This window comes from Tauraco erythrolophus, chromosome 2 (assembly GCF_009769465.1).
Source record: "Tauraco erythrolophus isolate bTauEry1 chromosome 2, bTauEry1.pri, whole genome shotgun sequence".
NCBI lineage: Eukaryota > Metazoa > Chordata > Aves > Musophagiformes > Musophagidae > Tauraco > Tauraco erythrolophus.
Genome location: NC_141466.1, coordinates 112,579,856 through 112,596,262, shown reverse-complemented (window position 1 = coordinate 112,596,262; position 16,407 = coordinate 112,579,856). Strand labels below are relative to the sequence as shown.

The 16,407-nt window shown below is 38.0% G+C and overlaps 1 protein-coding gene across 3 annotated transcripts in view; it reads left to right on the top strand.

The window, feature by feature from the left end:
• Positions 1-16,407, top strand: part of NVL (nuclear VCP like) — a 45,941-nt gene that overhangs the window by 5,447 nt on the left and 24,087 nt on the right. For all 3 annotated transcript variants that reach the window (XM_086631747.1, XM_086631746.1, XM_086631745.1), the window contains exons 7-16: positions 1,224-1,350; positions 1,632-1,708; positions 1,863-1,997; positions 5,114-5,215; positions 7,107-7,224; positions 7,702-7,846; positions 10,939-11,209; positions 13,542-13,760; positions 14,402-14,506; positions 15,305-15,367. In XM_086631747.1, coding sequence (XP_086487873.1) covers positions 1,224-1,350; positions 1,632-1,708; positions 1,863-1,997; positions 5,114-5,215; positions 7,107-7,224; positions 7,702-7,846; positions 10,939-11,209; positions 13,542-13,760; positions 14,402-14,506; positions 15,305-15,367 — 1,362 coding nt within the window. The remainder of the gene's footprint in view (positions 1-1,223; positions 1,351-1,631; positions 1,709-1,862; positions 1,998-5,113; positions 5,216-7,106; positions 7,225-7,701; positions 7,847-10,938; positions 11,210-13,541; positions 13,761-14,401; positions 14,507-15,304; positions 15,368-16,407) is intronic.

Genomic DNA, 16,407 nt, shown 5'->3' with positions numbered 1-16,407 from the left:
GCCTGTTTCAAGCATCTTTGTACGGGAGGTAAAAAGTCACAAAATCTTGAATTTCCTCCACATTTTTTGAGGAAAATGTAGTGCTCAGTATTAGAGACATCCAGATTAGTGCCCATACTGAGAGAGAGAGATAAGTGAAACTTAACTGTTAGTTATTCTGTTTGCCAGTGTCTGGCCTCACCAGTCAGGAAGCATGTGGCTTGCTGTAGCCATAGCATGTGGTCTCCTTTAGCCAGTGGTTAAGGCTTAGTGAGCCTGGGGAAAGCTGAAGTTTTTTGGATGGACACGAGTTGAGCAAGTTGAAGGGAAATTGTCTTGACTTATTAAGCAGTTAAAAATAGGTCCTGCTCCCCATCCAGACATATTGCCCACTTTGTGATTCCCCCCACCCCATTTTTTTTCTTATTTAGAAGAAAACCCACCAATTGTTTAGCTATTGAAAACTTTCTGTTTATGTATGGGAAATAACATTTATGTTGTTTGACTGACCAGATATTTTGGCAGAATGCTCTTTTTTTTTAGGTGAAGGAAGAAATGCATTTACATCTACTTTTCCGATTACACAAAACGCTTACTGAATAGGCAAATCTGACAAATCATCCCTTTATCCTAGTAGTACTGCATCCTCTTATATAGAGAAATTGAATAAAAGAGAGATCTTCAAATTATAAAATGTTTGCAATACTGTATTCTTAAAAAAAAAACAAACAAAAAAGCAACTTTGATTGAACCTCTTTTTTTTCTTTTCTCCTGTATTATCCCTTTTCTTACGTGCAGTCATGTCAGCACTAAATAATATCTTCTTACAGCCACTCATGACTTACTAGTAATAATAATTGTTTCCATTGGAGTAAATACATTGATACAGTTTCATTCATCCCCAAAGTGGATTGCTCTATAGTATACAAACAACTGGTGTCTGATTTTGGTTAATGATTTGGGGGTTTTTTTAGGGGTTTGTTTTGGCGTTTTTCGCTTATAAGTATGTACTCTTTACAAAAAAGTGACTGGTGTAATTAATTCTTTTTTAAAAAGGCAAATTCTAAGTAAAAAAAAAAAGGATTTTCTACAACAGAAGGGGTTAAATTCCTGTCTTGCTTGTCTTCAGTAATATAATATGTGTAAGTTAAGCATCATAGACACACATTTTGTTCTTTTAGGTATTTGCAGAAATTCACTGACTTGAAAGGCTTTGTTTATCTAATTCTAGTTTTATGTCTTAGAAATCAACAGAATTTTCCGTCTTGGAGACTGAAAGAAAGAAGACAAAGGGTAAGAGAGCAAAAAGGAAAAAAGAAGAATTTCCAGATGTAGATGGAGAAATTGAGGCCACCTTACTTAAAGAGAAAGGTGAGAAGTTATTTTTGGCGTGCTGCTCCGTACAAAGAGATGGTATTGACTGTGGAATCCCGTTACCGAAGTGTTTTACACTAAGGTGCAGAGAAGTGACCTTGAGTGTTTTGTTAAGAAATCTAGCCTTAATGTTGTACTAAAAAAAAATTCCAGTTCTGTGACTACTTCCAAAAGATAATACTACTCCGTGTACTTAGCTGATTGTTTAGGCTGAGTATTTTCTTTAGCAACTATTATTGTGCCATGTCTGAATTTGCACGACTTTTCCTCCTTAACAGTTAGAAGTAAGAGGCCAGAGCTTTACCACCCTTCAGTGAAGTTTGAGGATGTGGGAGGCAATGATGAAACTTTAAAGGTTAGTTAAAATTTTATTTGTAGGATACAGAATGCACTAAATAAAATGTTGCATGGAAAATGACAAAGAAGAAATCTGACAGAATTAGTTAATATTAGCAATCTATAATACTGATTTCTGCAGTTTAAATGGAAGTCTCTCTTGTTCTTAACAGGAAATATGCAAGATGCTCATTCATGTCCATCATCCCGAAGTCTATAACCACTTAGGTGTGGTTCCACCTCGCGGTTTTCTTTTACATGGACCACCAGGATGTGGAAAGACACTACTTGCACAGGCAATTGCTGGGGTGAGATAGCTTTAAATTTACAGTTTCTTCTTTTTCTGAATTATACCTAAAGGAAAAAAAAAAATCCCTGTTCCTGATAGACTAGATCTTTTCCTCTCTTTTATCTCTTTTCCCTCCTTCCTATCTTAGTCTAAAATATATTAATTTTCACTTCTTTTGTTTAAATTCTATCTGAATCTGTACTTGATAGAACCTCATATATGAGGAGGGGACATAGTGAAAGGGTTTTGTGTTAGACTTAATTGTTTTGAGGCATTCCCAGGACAGCAATATAGGCATGAGTATTGAGAAGACTGTAAATGGAAGATACTTTTGGTTAAATTTACCGTAGTGTTTTGGTTTAAGTCTGGACTAAATCTTAACATCTTTTATGAGGTATTACATTGATTCTGTTGGGTGGTATCTGCTAAAACAGTGATTTCTGAATTCTGAAACTGGATGTTGCCTTGCCTGTGTCACACTAATGATTTCAGAGCACATGACGCTATTGGCATTAATAGTTTGATGTGTGGTGAGGCTGCTGTGCTGCTCTGTTCCTGTTTTGGTTATAAATCTAGGGGCTGTTTAGGGCTCTTCAGTGATAACCACGGACATTTCATAGAATCATAGAATGGTTTGGGTTGGAAGGGATCTTAAAGATCATCTGGTTCCAACCCCTCTGCCATGGGCAGGGACACTTTCCCCTAGATCGGGTTACCCAAAACCTCATCCAGCCTGGCCTTGAGCACTTCCAGGGATGGGACATCCACAGCTTCCCTGGGCAACCTGTTCCAGTGCCTCACCAACCTCAGAGTGAAGGGATTCGATCTAAATCTACGCTCTTTCACTTTAAAGCCATTACCCCTTGTCCTATCACTACATGCCCTTGTAAAAAGTCCCTCTCCTGCTTTCCAGTAGGCCCCCTGTAGGTACTGAAAGGCTTCTATAAGATCACCCCGGAGCCTTCTCTTCTCCAGGCTAAACAGCCCCAACTCTCTCAGCCTGTCTTCATAGCAGAGGTGCTCCAGCCCTCGGATCATCTTCATGGCCCTCCTCTAGACTCATTCCAATAGCTCCATGTCCTCCTTATGTTAGGGGCTCCAGAGCTGAACGCAATACCCCCCACACAGGTGGGGTCTCACGAGAGCAGAATAGAGGGGCAGATTCCCCTCCCTCTACCTGCTGGCCATGCTTCTTTTGATGCAGCCTAGGATACGGTTGGCTTTCTGGGCTGCAGGTGCACATTGCTAGTTCATGTTGAGCTTCTCATTAACCAACACCTCCAAGTCCTTCTCCTCAGGGCTGCTCTTAATCCATTCTCCGCTCAGCCTGTTCTTGTGCTTGGGATTGCCCCAACCCTTGTGCAGGATCTTGCACATGGCCTTTTTGAACATCATGAGTTTCTGATAGGCCCGCCTCTCCAGCCTGTCAAGGTCCCTCTGGATGGCATCCTTTCCCTCCAGCATGATGCCTCTCCTCAGATCCCATGAACTTGTGTACCTTCAAGTTCCTTAGATGGTCTCGAACCTGATCTTCTCCTATAGTGGGCGGTTCTTCATTCTCCCAGTCCCTGCCTTTGCCTTCTGTGACTTGGACTGTGCAGCTGGACCTCTTGCCAGTGAAGACTGAGACAAAGAAGTCATTGAGTACCTCAGCCTTCTCCATATCCCGGATAGCCAGGTCCCCCGTTTCCATCTGGAGAGGGCCCACATTTCCCTAGTCCTCCTGTTATCACTGACATACCTTTAGAAATTTTTATTGTTGCCCTTGATGTCCCTGGCCAGATTTAATTCCATAAGGTCTTTAGCTTTCCTAACCTGATCCCTGATTACTCAGACAATTTCTGTATATTCCTTCCAGGCTACCTCTCCTTGCTTCCACCCTCTGTAGGCTTCCCTTTAGTGCTTGAGTGTGTCCAGGAGCTCCTTGTTCATCCATGCAGGCCTCCTGGTGCATTTTCCCTACTTCTCTTTGTTGGGATGCATCGCTCCTGAGCTTGGAGGAGATGATCCTTGAATATTAACCAGCTTTTCTGGGCCCCTCTTCCCTCCAGGGCTTTATCCCATTGTACTTTTCCAAGCAAAATTTCTTTTTCTTTAATACAGTTGTTCTTTATGTGTCACAGATTATAACCCGATGTTTAGATACATGTAGATTATGAAGTTTTGTAGTGCAGCTTTTTTCTTTGAAAGAAAGTATTGATGTTTATTACTTGAATTTTGGTTATACTCTTCTGACATAGTTTCATATGTTTTAATGAAAAGGATTTGGGTTTTTTCTTTTGAAAGCTTTACTGTAAAAAGGTACCTGTTGAATGAATCTGTGATATTTAATACTTCAGTGGATATTTCTATCCTGGAAGGTTACTAAATTTGGGGAAAGAAACATGACACAAGTGCAAAGTTTTCAGAGATTAGATAAATTTAATGACTACTTCTTAAATAATTTTCTTAAATAAGAGATTGTCAATAGTGCTATTTAAGGCAAATTATCTCCTCCAAGCCCCAGGTAGTGCCTCTGGTGGCTGTAATTTGTATAAATTAGGATTTATTTTTTTATATGTAGTTCAAAGAACTAGAAATAGGCTGCATCTACCTGTAGTACTACTGTGCTACAGTCTAGCAAAGTTAAAATTTTATTTATTTATTTTTAATAGCATGAAACCTTGAGTGTGAGCTTTACAAGTATCTTATATTGTACAGTCCCACTCAGGTATTTCTGGAGCGAGACTAAGGGAACCAGATGTGATGGGGATCTCTTCCACGCTGCTAAGCAGTGTTTTGTTACAGATGGAAACAATTTTCTCAAGAAGGGAGCCCAAGCATGAACTGAAATACAGGTGTCGTGAAAGATTGGATTGGGGACCAAGGTGCAAAGCTATTTGACAGTGTAATCGTTCTCTAACTGAATGAGGGAAACTTGGTTTTTGTATCCATTTCTGTTCACTTGGCCAAATGGCTCAGACCTATTTTAGATTGGAAGATGCTGCTCACCTTTTTTAAAAGTTCTTTAAGATTTAGTCGTGATTACATAATCTTTGTGTGTAAAAGACGTCATATTGGAAAATATTTGTTCTCTAGGACAGCCAACATTTCTAACCTCTGGATCTATCATGCAGCTTTCCTTGTCTCTTTCAGGAACTTGAGCTCCCAATGCTGAAAGTGGCAGCAACAGAGATGGTATCTGGAGTGTCAGGGGAATCTGAGCAGAAACTAAGAGAATTGTTTGAGCAGGCTGTGGTGAGACACCCTTTGGAAATAACACTGTGAATTGTTGGTCCTTTTATTTGTAGAGATTCATACTTTGTTGCTGTGGTGTGAATTTGAGTGAATATTAGTGAGTGAATCTTTATACTGCTGCACACAAGTCATAGTGTCTCCCTTTCTGTGACCAGAATTCCATTGTACTAAGTGTCATACTGCCATAGAGCAGAAAGATTACCATTCTGAAATCTTGACAAAAGATAGTTCATCATATCAATGTGAAGGGAACAGCATAAATTGTTTACCTATTTGGAGCTGCTTGGCTTGATTTATAAAAATAAAAAAGATGTAAGAGCAGTTTACTGTGCCTTTTTGTTACTAGGGGTTTTTTTTTCATGTTTTTTTATGACATGGAATTTGAGTGAATGTGAGAGACTTAAGACTTTGGGGTTTTAGATATAAAGAAATTTGAGACAAATATCATAAGAGCAGGAGTCAAGTCACGGTTGAAATCCTGCTTTGGTGAGACTTTCAGACTTAGTAAGCAGGAAAGAGAACCAGACAGGTTGAGATTTTTCTTTTTTTAGTATCTGGCTAATGTTTTATTTCATGAGGATAGTTTTCCATTGCTGACCTCTGAGAATGTTCTGGTTTTCCAACTCTATTCCATTCTTCTTCTCTCCCCCACAGCTGTATATAGGTGTTTAGAGCACGTTCCTGTATAAAAGGATGCTAAAAAGGACAAAAGGATTGACTGTCAAGCTCTTAGATTATTATGTTTCCGCTTCATACTACATTTTAGTTTTCAGAAAGCCTTGTTAAGATGTTGTTTAGAATAAAATTAAATGAATGATTGCACAGAAATTACATATCTTTTGTATGTATAGTGATTGAGGGGAGGTTGCTATAAAAATTATTTTTGAAAACATGTATTGCATAAAATATGTTTAAACATAAATTCTGTTGCCTTTCTTATAGTCCTTTGCATTCTTTTAAGTGGCCCACTTAGTTTTTGTACCGAATTTTTTTTCAGAGAATAAAAATAAGACATAGTTCCGCTGTACCTTGTGCATGTACTCTGGAATCTTACGGTTTAGTTGCATTTTTTTTCCTCTATTAGGTAGAGGAAAAGTGAATGACAACTAGATGGCGCAGTTGCTACCTGCTAACACAATGCATGGGGTTTAAAGTACTATTTTTTTATGAGACTTATTCTGAAGGTGTTTCTAATGTTTTCCTTAAAAGTATACCTTTGCACTACTAGTGCTTTTTGAGGATATTAATAATCTTATATCAATTAAATAATATTCTATTAGTTACACTAGTTAGTATTCTGTATTTGTGTTGGCTTTTTATGAACATGAGGTACATGGAATTTTAGAACACTTGTAGGAGTTGCTCATTGCTCATTTTTGCTCTTTGAATATGGCCAGGCTCTGTAGTAATCTTAAAGTTGGTAGATCATTTTTCATGACCACCTGCTGCTCTCTTTGTTTCGTTATGTGTGTCAGTGATTACTAGCTCTTGAAATTCCATGGCTCTAATGTCACTAACAAAATAAACAAACAAAAAATCCCAGACCTTTCTTGTCTGGTTTTCTTTTTTGGACTTAAGCAAGTAAGCAGTCACAATGGAATGTTTATGGAAAACATAAAGCAAGGTAGAGGTACTTTTAAATTTTAAACACTATATAGAGACATTTTGAATCTCATGCCTTAATTATTTCATAGCTTCAGCTCAGCACAGTTTCATAGTCTGGTGGCTCTCCAGATAGTCAATAAGAACAACAGAGTTGTTTGAGGACAGGTCGTTTGTGCAGCAGACTTACAGTAATAATTATAGAACAGAAAAGCTGAAAAACTTATTTCTCTCTTGTAATACACTCTGTCGGTGTAATTTTGTAATTATTAATATTTCTTGTTCCTAGTCCAGTGCACCATGTGTCCTTTTCATTGACGAAATTGATGCAATCACCCCGAAAAGAGAAGTTGCATCGAAGGACATGGAGCGGAGAATTGTTGCCCAGTTCCTAACTTGTATGGATGGTCAGTAGCAGGAACATCTGTACTAAGCTAAACTTTCTAATTATCAGGCTCGCTGTCTGCTTTCCTTCACTAGTGGCTTGTGGTTGCTTTAGCGGAGTTCAAAAAAACATGCAAAATTATTGCTCAGTTTACCTCTGTGTGTGTGGGGAAGCTTCTCATAAATTTGAGGGGGATGTTACTGTGTTATTTTCACAGCTATCTGTACAGCATTACAGAAACCAGTCTGTTGTATAAACAGATATAATGAAAAAACATGTCAAATATCATTTGAAATGCTTATTTTTGCTTGGCTGTGCAAAATACAAGTTCCAGGTAGTAGAAATAAGGATGAACAGCAGTTTAGTATGACTGTTGGTTAGTTTGTCTCTGCTGTCCTGAGTATTATTGTGTGCTGCAGAAACAGAGTCACATAGATAACAAAGTTGAGACGGTGAGTATGAGTACTAACTTCCTTCCTTCCTTCCTTCCTTCCTTTAGACTTGAATAACGTGGCTGCCACTACTCAGGTCCTTGTTATTGGAGCAACTAACAGACCTGACTCACTGGACCCTGCACTGAGGCGAGCTGGGAGATTTGATCGAGAAATTTGTTTAGGGATCCCAGATGAAGCAGCAAGAGAAAAGTACGTGTTATAAAGTTTAAGCTTCTTTTTGATTAATACATAAATAAATAACGTGTAAGTTGCAAATTAAGGAAAAGTACTGTATTTTGTTTAGTCTTGTTTATGCCTGTACATTCTTAGGGATCAGCACGCAGTGAGAAGTGCCGAAGACATGAAGTGTGCGTCTACTCTTTGTCTTGGAAGCTGTGTCTACATTTGGAGTGGTTTCCTTTCTTGAGCGCAGATATGCTTTTAACATTGTATTAATGGGCTTCCAAGCACCTTAACAGGATAGATGATGGAATTAAATATATCTTTTCTGTTGTTCTGCAAGTTAACACTCTGTCTTTTGTGCTCCCTATGTAACTCTTAAACTAGGAACATAAGTATACTCTTTTGTTAGTCCTCTCAAGCACATACCTTAAGCAACAAGCCTAGATTCTTCCATTCTGTTCCTTGTGGAAATACACCAGCCAAGGCCTTAGGCTGAGCTGCAGCCATCCTGTTTTGTATACTGACCCTTTTTACTCCAAAGATCTGTGACCATCAGAGTAGATTAAAAAAAAAAAAAATCTTTTTGCTTTTGTAATTAAAAAGGAACTGCTGCTCATTTCCACAACAGCAGAAAACACAGGAAGGGAAGTGTGAAAACAGCTGTGGCTTGTCTTGTTATGGGAAGGAAAGAAAGGTTAAAGGATAAATTCCTTCTATCTCAACTACTCTTATTTCTAGGTTGAAAAAGCAAACTATTCTGCTTGCAGCATTACTCACTCTGTTGTCAGATCTACTGGCCATTCTTCCACTTTTTTACTTTTTTTTTTTTTTTTAGTCCTCTGGCCATTTCTCCATGTTTTGTTGTTTCTTTTTTTTTTTTTGTCCCCTTCTTCCTCCTTCCTCTAGATTTACAGTCCTGTAGTATTTATGTTCCTCTTGGTTGTGGGAAAGCATGCAAGTGGTTAGAGGTAGAACTAAAGAGTTGGCTCATGAGAGTTATGATTCTATGATATTTCTTAGATTCATGTTAAAAACATGATATTGCCAGAAATAGCACTGTTTCAAAGAACAGGAGTTGTGAATGGGAAAGCCGTCATAGACTGTAAAGATTGCTCACAAGTTAGAGCGGTCACATTCATTCATATTATGGTTTTGTACAATTTTTTGTATTTGTGTTCCTGGAGGTGTAGGCTTACAGGAACTATTGATTTTATTTTCTCTTTTCAAATTATCCCATCCCCACCCCCCCCTTTTGTTTTGGGGTGAGTTTTGTTGAGGGGTTTTGTTCCTTTTTTTTTTTTTTTTAAATAAAAGGGTCATACAGAAACAGAAGTCCTTATAGTGTGCTGATTTGCCACATAATAAATCAGTCTTGTTGAAAGCACGATTTGAACTGCTTAGCTGTTCTTCTACAGCCGTGGAGGGGTGGAGTAGGATGAGGAGGTGTACCTGGAGATCTTGCTTTACCTGCAGTGTTTTCTTATGCACATAGAAGCACATGAAGGAAAATAAGATATGTAGGACACATTCAGAATGAGCCATTGACAGTTCTTAACTTTTTAAACTTAGAGTCACTTAATTAGCTACAGCTGCTGTCACACAGGTTGAAAAATTCTGAAGAAAACAAGCTAATATCACTAATAAAGATTCAAATGAGAGATGATGGAACTTGTTAGTGGGGAAGGCAAACAGATGAAATGCACTATAATTCCAGAGTTTTCAATAGCTTAATAACTCATTCTTTTAGTAAGTTTTCTGTAGATACATTACTTGATCTGGAAATAATTTAAAGTAGCTTTCGTTGAAACTAGAAAGTGAGTTAATGATCTTCTTTGGTTTGTGCTGCCTTTTTGAAATATTTTCCCAATGAAGTGATGTTTTGCTATTTTAAAGAAATTGTTTTCATCCCTCTGCTCAGAGTTCTTCAGTGCCAGTGTTTGTGCAGTGACATTGGCTTTTGTCTTTTTTTGACTATTCATGTAGTTTTCAGTTGTCCCTGGCTTAGCAGAAGAGCAGGAAGTCTTGGTGGACATTTAAGGTTTTTAAAGCTTCAGCCTTGATACAGAGTTTAAAAAAACTCCCATTAAAAAAAAGTGTGAAGAATAATAGCACTTCACTGTCAGTTACCTAGAGCTGTTTTGTATTAGTGGTGAAACTGCATAGGCAGGTGTACCTTTAGCTTTTCAATGAGGATGAGGTAACACACAAGGTGTACACACATGCTGTGTGTTGCCTATGGGAAATTTTACTGGGAACACAGGAAATAATCTGCAGTTATATTTCACAGACAATGGTAGGGGAAACATACTGAAGATTAAAAGACAGAGCTCCTCACACAGTCTGATTTCATTTTCTCCTTGAAGAGTAAGTTGTTGTGAATGTTCCTCAGTAAATAAAGTGAGATGGAACAGAAAATGCAGACTAAGGTTGTTAGGAATACAAGGTTTAATATCAGTGAGTAACTTGTGTGTGTCTCTGTGGTATGCGCTGAGATCTACTCTATCTTTTGAATCATAAACTAAGGTTTAAAGAATCTATAACACTTAGATTCACCAAAACTAGCTTTTATCCTTTGATTGGCATTGCCTGGTCGATGCTGTCAGTTTTTGTTTAAGAACTGAGAGGAAATGTATGGCATGATTGTGTTGGTTTCAGCATTGGCTACTTCCTAGTTGAGTGAAGACTGTTCCCACTGTACTACTTAAGTTCACATGGACTGAAGGAGACTTTAAATCATAGAATGGTTAGGGTTGGAAGGGACCTTAAAGATCATCTAGTTCCAACCCCCCTGCCATGGGCAGGGAAACCCTCCATTACCCCAGGTTGCCCAAAGCCTCATCCAGCCTGACCTTGAACACTCCCAGGGATGGGGCATCCACAACTTCTCTGGGCAACCTGTTCCACTGCCTCACCACCCTCAATGAAAAAAATTTCTTCCTTATATCTAATCTAAATCTCCCCTCCTTCAGTTTAAATCTATTGCCCCTTGTCCTATCACTACACGCCCTTGTAAAAAGTCCCTCTCCAGCTTTAATCAATGCTGTTTGTTTTCATTTGAAAATTTAAAAAGCCACAGCTTCATCTTTATTTTGTTGTTCTTTTTCTCCCTACTTGATTAGAATTCTTCGGACTTTGTGTCGAAAACTTAAGCTCCCAGAGTCCTTTGACTTTCATCATTTAGCACGGCTGACTCCGGGCTATGTAGGTGCTGATCTGATGGCACTTTGTCGTGAGGCAGCTATGTGCACAGTGAACAGGGTCCTGATAAATTCTGAGAAGCAGAAAAGGAAACACATGCACGCTGGAGGAGACACAGCTGAAGAAAGCATGGGAATAGAAACAGACATCTTGGTTGAAGAGGATATCAAGCAACTGGAACTTCCTTCCAAGGTATTTGTTCCTTGAAGGACATGCCTCTAATATCTTAAGAATGAGCTGGTTTACAGTTGTGAAAGTCATTGCTCATAAATCCTAAAGCATCTATGACCAGTGTAATATTAAATTTAGATTTAGAAATGTCAGCTCCTAAGACAGAAGCTTAACTCCTAATGACTCATATAATGGCTCTGAACAAGTGGCTCCCAAAACCCACATCTTTTAAAAATCATGTTAATTTTTTTATACAAGGTGTGGTTTTTTGGGATGGTGGTTGTTGTTATTGTTTGTGTTGTTTTATTTTGCTTTCTAGCAGACCAGAGGTTAAAATAGTGGCTGCATCTCTTTTCAAAAAAGTATATTGACTGTAAGAGAATTGTAAGAATATCAGACTTGCACCGAGTTTTTACCAAGCTATTTGCTCTGCCCTCAGTGAAATAGCTGTGATGATGCCCGGTGCTCTTTCCTGACCTGGTGTAGTTACAGTTGGCCAAAGCGTGGAAGTATTTATGCGTTCTACATTTTCCCTCCAGCTATGTAATTACTTAGGTTTAATTGCATGTGATGTCTAGTACCTATAGGAAGCTTGAGGAAGAGGTAGAAAAACCGTGTTTGCAATGTGACTTGAGCTGCAGAGAAAGTATCTGTTAATGTGCAGTACAGCTGGAACTCTGTTGCAGAAAATAGCATTTCCAGTACCAGAATTATTCTGTGGCCCAAGTAACATGCTGTGGTCAGTGAACCAGCACATCTTTATATAGAAATTCTTGGCCCTAGTTCTCAAAAGTTGGAGGGTGTATGTGATTTCATTATGTGTAGGCTCCTAAAGATTTGTTTGGGGAGGTAAAACAAAGTGGTTTTAAATCCACACTGTACTCAGATTCTGGTTTTAGAAGAACTGTCAAAGAAAACTGTTACTATAATTAAGAAAAACCAGTGTAAAAAAGCTGTAGTAAGCCTTTGTATTAGAGTAACAATCATACTGCATACCTCCCAGTGTTTCCTGGGGCCTGATGTAGCCAAAATAAAGTGGGGAGGGGCAGGTAGTTGCAGTTTTTATCAACATCACCATGATCAAAGGGGTTATTGAGGATGAGGAAGTCTAATCCTAACAGAGCCGTGTTTTGATAGCTGGCAGGAGGTTGACACAGTCCAATACACGGGGTATTGTCATTAAAACCGTTACATTATGTTTATAATGGAAAAATAAACATACAAAACCTTTAAAGATCATTCACACAATTCAAGTAAACAAACCCAGTGGTCTCAGCTCTTTTTCATTAAGAGTTTCTCTTAATGGTTCTGTTACAAAGAATAGTGAGGGCTTAGAAGGAATATCAGGCACTGTAAACACTTCTGTTTCTTTTTGGTCGGTTGTAAAGCTATCTTCAACAAATAAGAACACTTTTCCCATATACTGCTGTAGGAAAGATGTGGAAACTTAGCAGAGTTTTTACAATTTTTTACTTTCTCCCTCTATCTTATAATGAAAATCCTGGTACCGTTTTACTTGTGGTGCAGTATCACTTTGCTTTGATACTGCCTTTCCGTCTTCAACTGGGATGTATTTATGTTGCAAAGTTATAAAGTTCTTTGAGCGTTTTCTCAGATGGTTTCCCCAATAAGGAACTGATTGGGAAAACTGGAACGTACCTGCCTGGGGTGCTGTGGTTTGCAAGATGGGACAGTGTGGAAAAGCATTACCCTGTATCTCTATTCCGTTTGCTCAGGCTCTTATCAGGGCCTGGTTACAAAACCAGGTACAATCAGGCTGAGGAAATGAGCTGATGACTTGAAATCAGATTATGTTAAATAAAAGTATATCATCTAAAAGTGTGTGTTAAAGAGTTTTAAAGGTTTGTATGTAACTGATTTTTCTGCAAGTTGTTGAATTGTGCTGTTCAGCAGAGTTGTTCACTTTCTTTTGAGAGCAATTTCTTATTAAAACCAGAATTAATAATACATATAATTTATATATATTTTTGAAATTTCAGCATGGAAATAACTTTCTCCTAATCAGTGTGGGAGAAGCACTAGGAGGACTTTGAAGACAAAATACGTGTGCTAGCTCTGTTTCTGTAGTGTCTAAATCAAGATTGTAGTCTGTCAGCTCAGTGCTTTCACAAGTGTTAAATGTACATAGTGCTTTCCTGGAACATTTTTATCATTAATGTTAATTTTTAGTGTTATTTTACATATTTTATATGTTTTGAAAATAATAATTTGTTTTACAGTAATTAATAATACAGTTGAAGAAAATGTTCCTTTGAAAAAGCCCTTAAAAAAAAGGTTTTTAAAAACTAATCCAGTGCATAATCTTTTTCTCCCCCTTTCTCTGTACGCTAAGGATGAATTGCAGAGACTTTTGGATTTGCTGAAGAAGCAAGATCCCTTGCCTGAGGAGCAGCTGCAGAAGCTGTGCATTGAGATGAATGATTTTATTGTTGCACTGTCATTAGTGCAACCCTCTGCCAAAAGAGAAGGCTTTGTCACAATTCCTGATGTGACATGGGCAGATATCGGAGCCCTGGAGGATGTTCGGGAGGAGCTGACTATGGCAATATTGGTATGTCTTAACCTTACTTTCAAAGATTTTTTTGGAGACTTCCTCCTATGCAGGAAATAAAACTATGCTTGTTTGGTTTTTAATATTTATTAGAGGTAAAACGTGCTGCCCATGAGTTCTAGCATGCCACAAACTAGAAATTTTGCAACATCTTCGTTTAAAATAGTCAGACTTCTATAATTTGTTTTCAGATTTGTTACAAGTCGGGTGCATGTATTTAACATTTCACGGACTGTGTCCGTGCTTTCAGTTTTCAGTATGTTCATTATTGCTGAATCTTTTTATTCCAAAAGTTCTGTACCAATAACCTTAGTTACGCGACTGCCGCACAAAGAATCGGAGACCAGTTAGCTGGAAGGTTGGCAGTCTCGCTGCCAGTCAGAGGGATAATTAACACTAACACCTTAAAATGAGAACTTAGGCAAATAAAATCTTTGCCTCTGAATAATGATACTTCTCCCACTTTGGAGTACTCATTAGCACAAGATAATAAGATGCTGATAGACTGTTTATTCTTTTAGCCTATGAAGAATTGGAATAAAGAACTTACTTATGAATGTTTTTTCATCCCACTGTAACTGAAACGAAAACTTTCGTTGTTAGCTTTTTGTCACAGATAACTGTGATGATTTCTTTTATAGGCACCTGTGCGAAACCCAGAGCAGTTTAAAGCTCTGGGCCTGACTACTCCAGCTGGTGTCCTGCTTGCAGGGCCTCCTGGGTGTGGCAAAACACTGTTAGCTAAGGTAATATATTTTCTAAACGTGTTTAAAACTACTGGAGAATCTTCTTGAAGTGGGTGTTTTTGTAGGAATGACTTGAGTCTGGATGATACTGCCAGAAGTTGGGCTTTTGCACGACTTCTCGTCAGAAAGTTAAATTTGGGCCTCTGTCCTAAAGTTACTTGATTTTTCTTGTCATAGTTACAATTTTGCTTGAATTGAGAGGAAATTACTTCAAAACTTGAAGGAATGAAGCCAGTTAAGAAGAAAGTAGTAAAGATGGGAAGAAACTCTGTTAGATTACCGCTTCTGTGGAATATTTAATTGTAACTAAACTATATATTTGGAAGTAATCTGCACTCTCTTATATTTATGTATTTTTATTTATTATATTTACCTTACTGAAAATACTTTTGTTTTCCTTCTCCTCAAGCATTTTTGTTCTTATGGCCTCTCCATGTAAATGCAGATAAGCATGCAAGTTTCCAGATTGTCCCTCATCTTTGTCTTCAAATGCTTTATGTAATTTAATATCTCTTTAGCTCCCACTAATTATTGAGAATTCAGCTAATGTGTGGGAGGGGGGTAGGGTATGGATCTGGAACACTGCCTCCTCAACGAGAGAGAACACCTTGCTAAATTCCCCACCCTCTTCCCACTCTTGATTGCATAAAATTATACTTTGTACTGTTTTCTGTATTTTCCAAACAGTTGGTCACTGTGTTCCTTCCTTTATGTTTGTTTCTCTCTCCATGGACAGAATCAAAGAAAACACGAAAAATCTGTGGTTTATATATACATCTGTCTTTCCCTTTTTGATAGGCTGTGGCAAATGAGTCTGGACTGAACTTCATATCCGTGAAAGGTCCTGAACTGCTAAATATGGTATGTGCTAATCATTGTGCTTTTGTTATTTATGGAATTCTTGTCTGAAGCGTGGGGCAAGCAAAATTCCTGATAATTACACAACCGATACTGGGCAACTGAAGTTGCATCATTTAACCTCTGCTTGAAGTTTTTGACAGTGAAGTTTTTCATGTGAGAAGGAACAAGCTATCTGGGTAGTTTAAGTACATATCTTGGTTTACATTACCTGGCAGATGGAGCCTTCTTAACTTAAGTAGGATTTCTAAATGACCAACTGCATGCATCATTGCTTTTATGTAGTATGTAGATTGGGAAAAGGAAAAAAAAAAAATTAAAATCTACAGTGAGAACAACTGGTGATCAGGAACTGCAAATCAACAGCTTTCACCAAACAAAATAAAATTTTCAAGTTTGGAAATATGTTTTGCCAGTCATTTTAGATTCCTAATGAAGTTTGAAACCTTGGAAAGCAATGTGGTTTTTCAGTTGACCAAAATGATTTTAAAAGATAACAGAGAAAAGTGCTGTAGTCTGAGGTTTTGAAGCACTGGACTTAGTGTTGTCATATAACTTCGGTCCCTTTTAGAGTTAAGAGAATGTGTTGAACTGAGCAAGATGGCTGCAGCCCACTTCTTGGAAGACAATGGCAGTTACCTGTTTATCAGTAATACGGAAGCTAAAACCAAAATATTAGATTTCATTTTTCTTTTTCCAAGCATTTTTTTAATGTGTACTTCAAGTACTGATACCACGCAGGAAATATAACTCTAAGTTAATCAGGAGCCCTGCTTCCTTGTGGAGCAAAGAGAAAACGTCTGGCTATGATTCAGAGACTGTATTAAGACATCAATTATGTTAAGACATAAATTGTATCAAAACATGCTTGTTTGGAAAAAATGAAGTGTCTACGTTTACAAAACTTAGCAACCCCAGCCCCTGCAATTTGCTATTCAAAGTGAAATTCTGACTTAGGTTTCAGTTCCCTACCGCCGACCCCCCTGTCTTCAGGCAATGAATATATGAACTCGAGATGTTCATTGTGTTCATATTGCTCACTG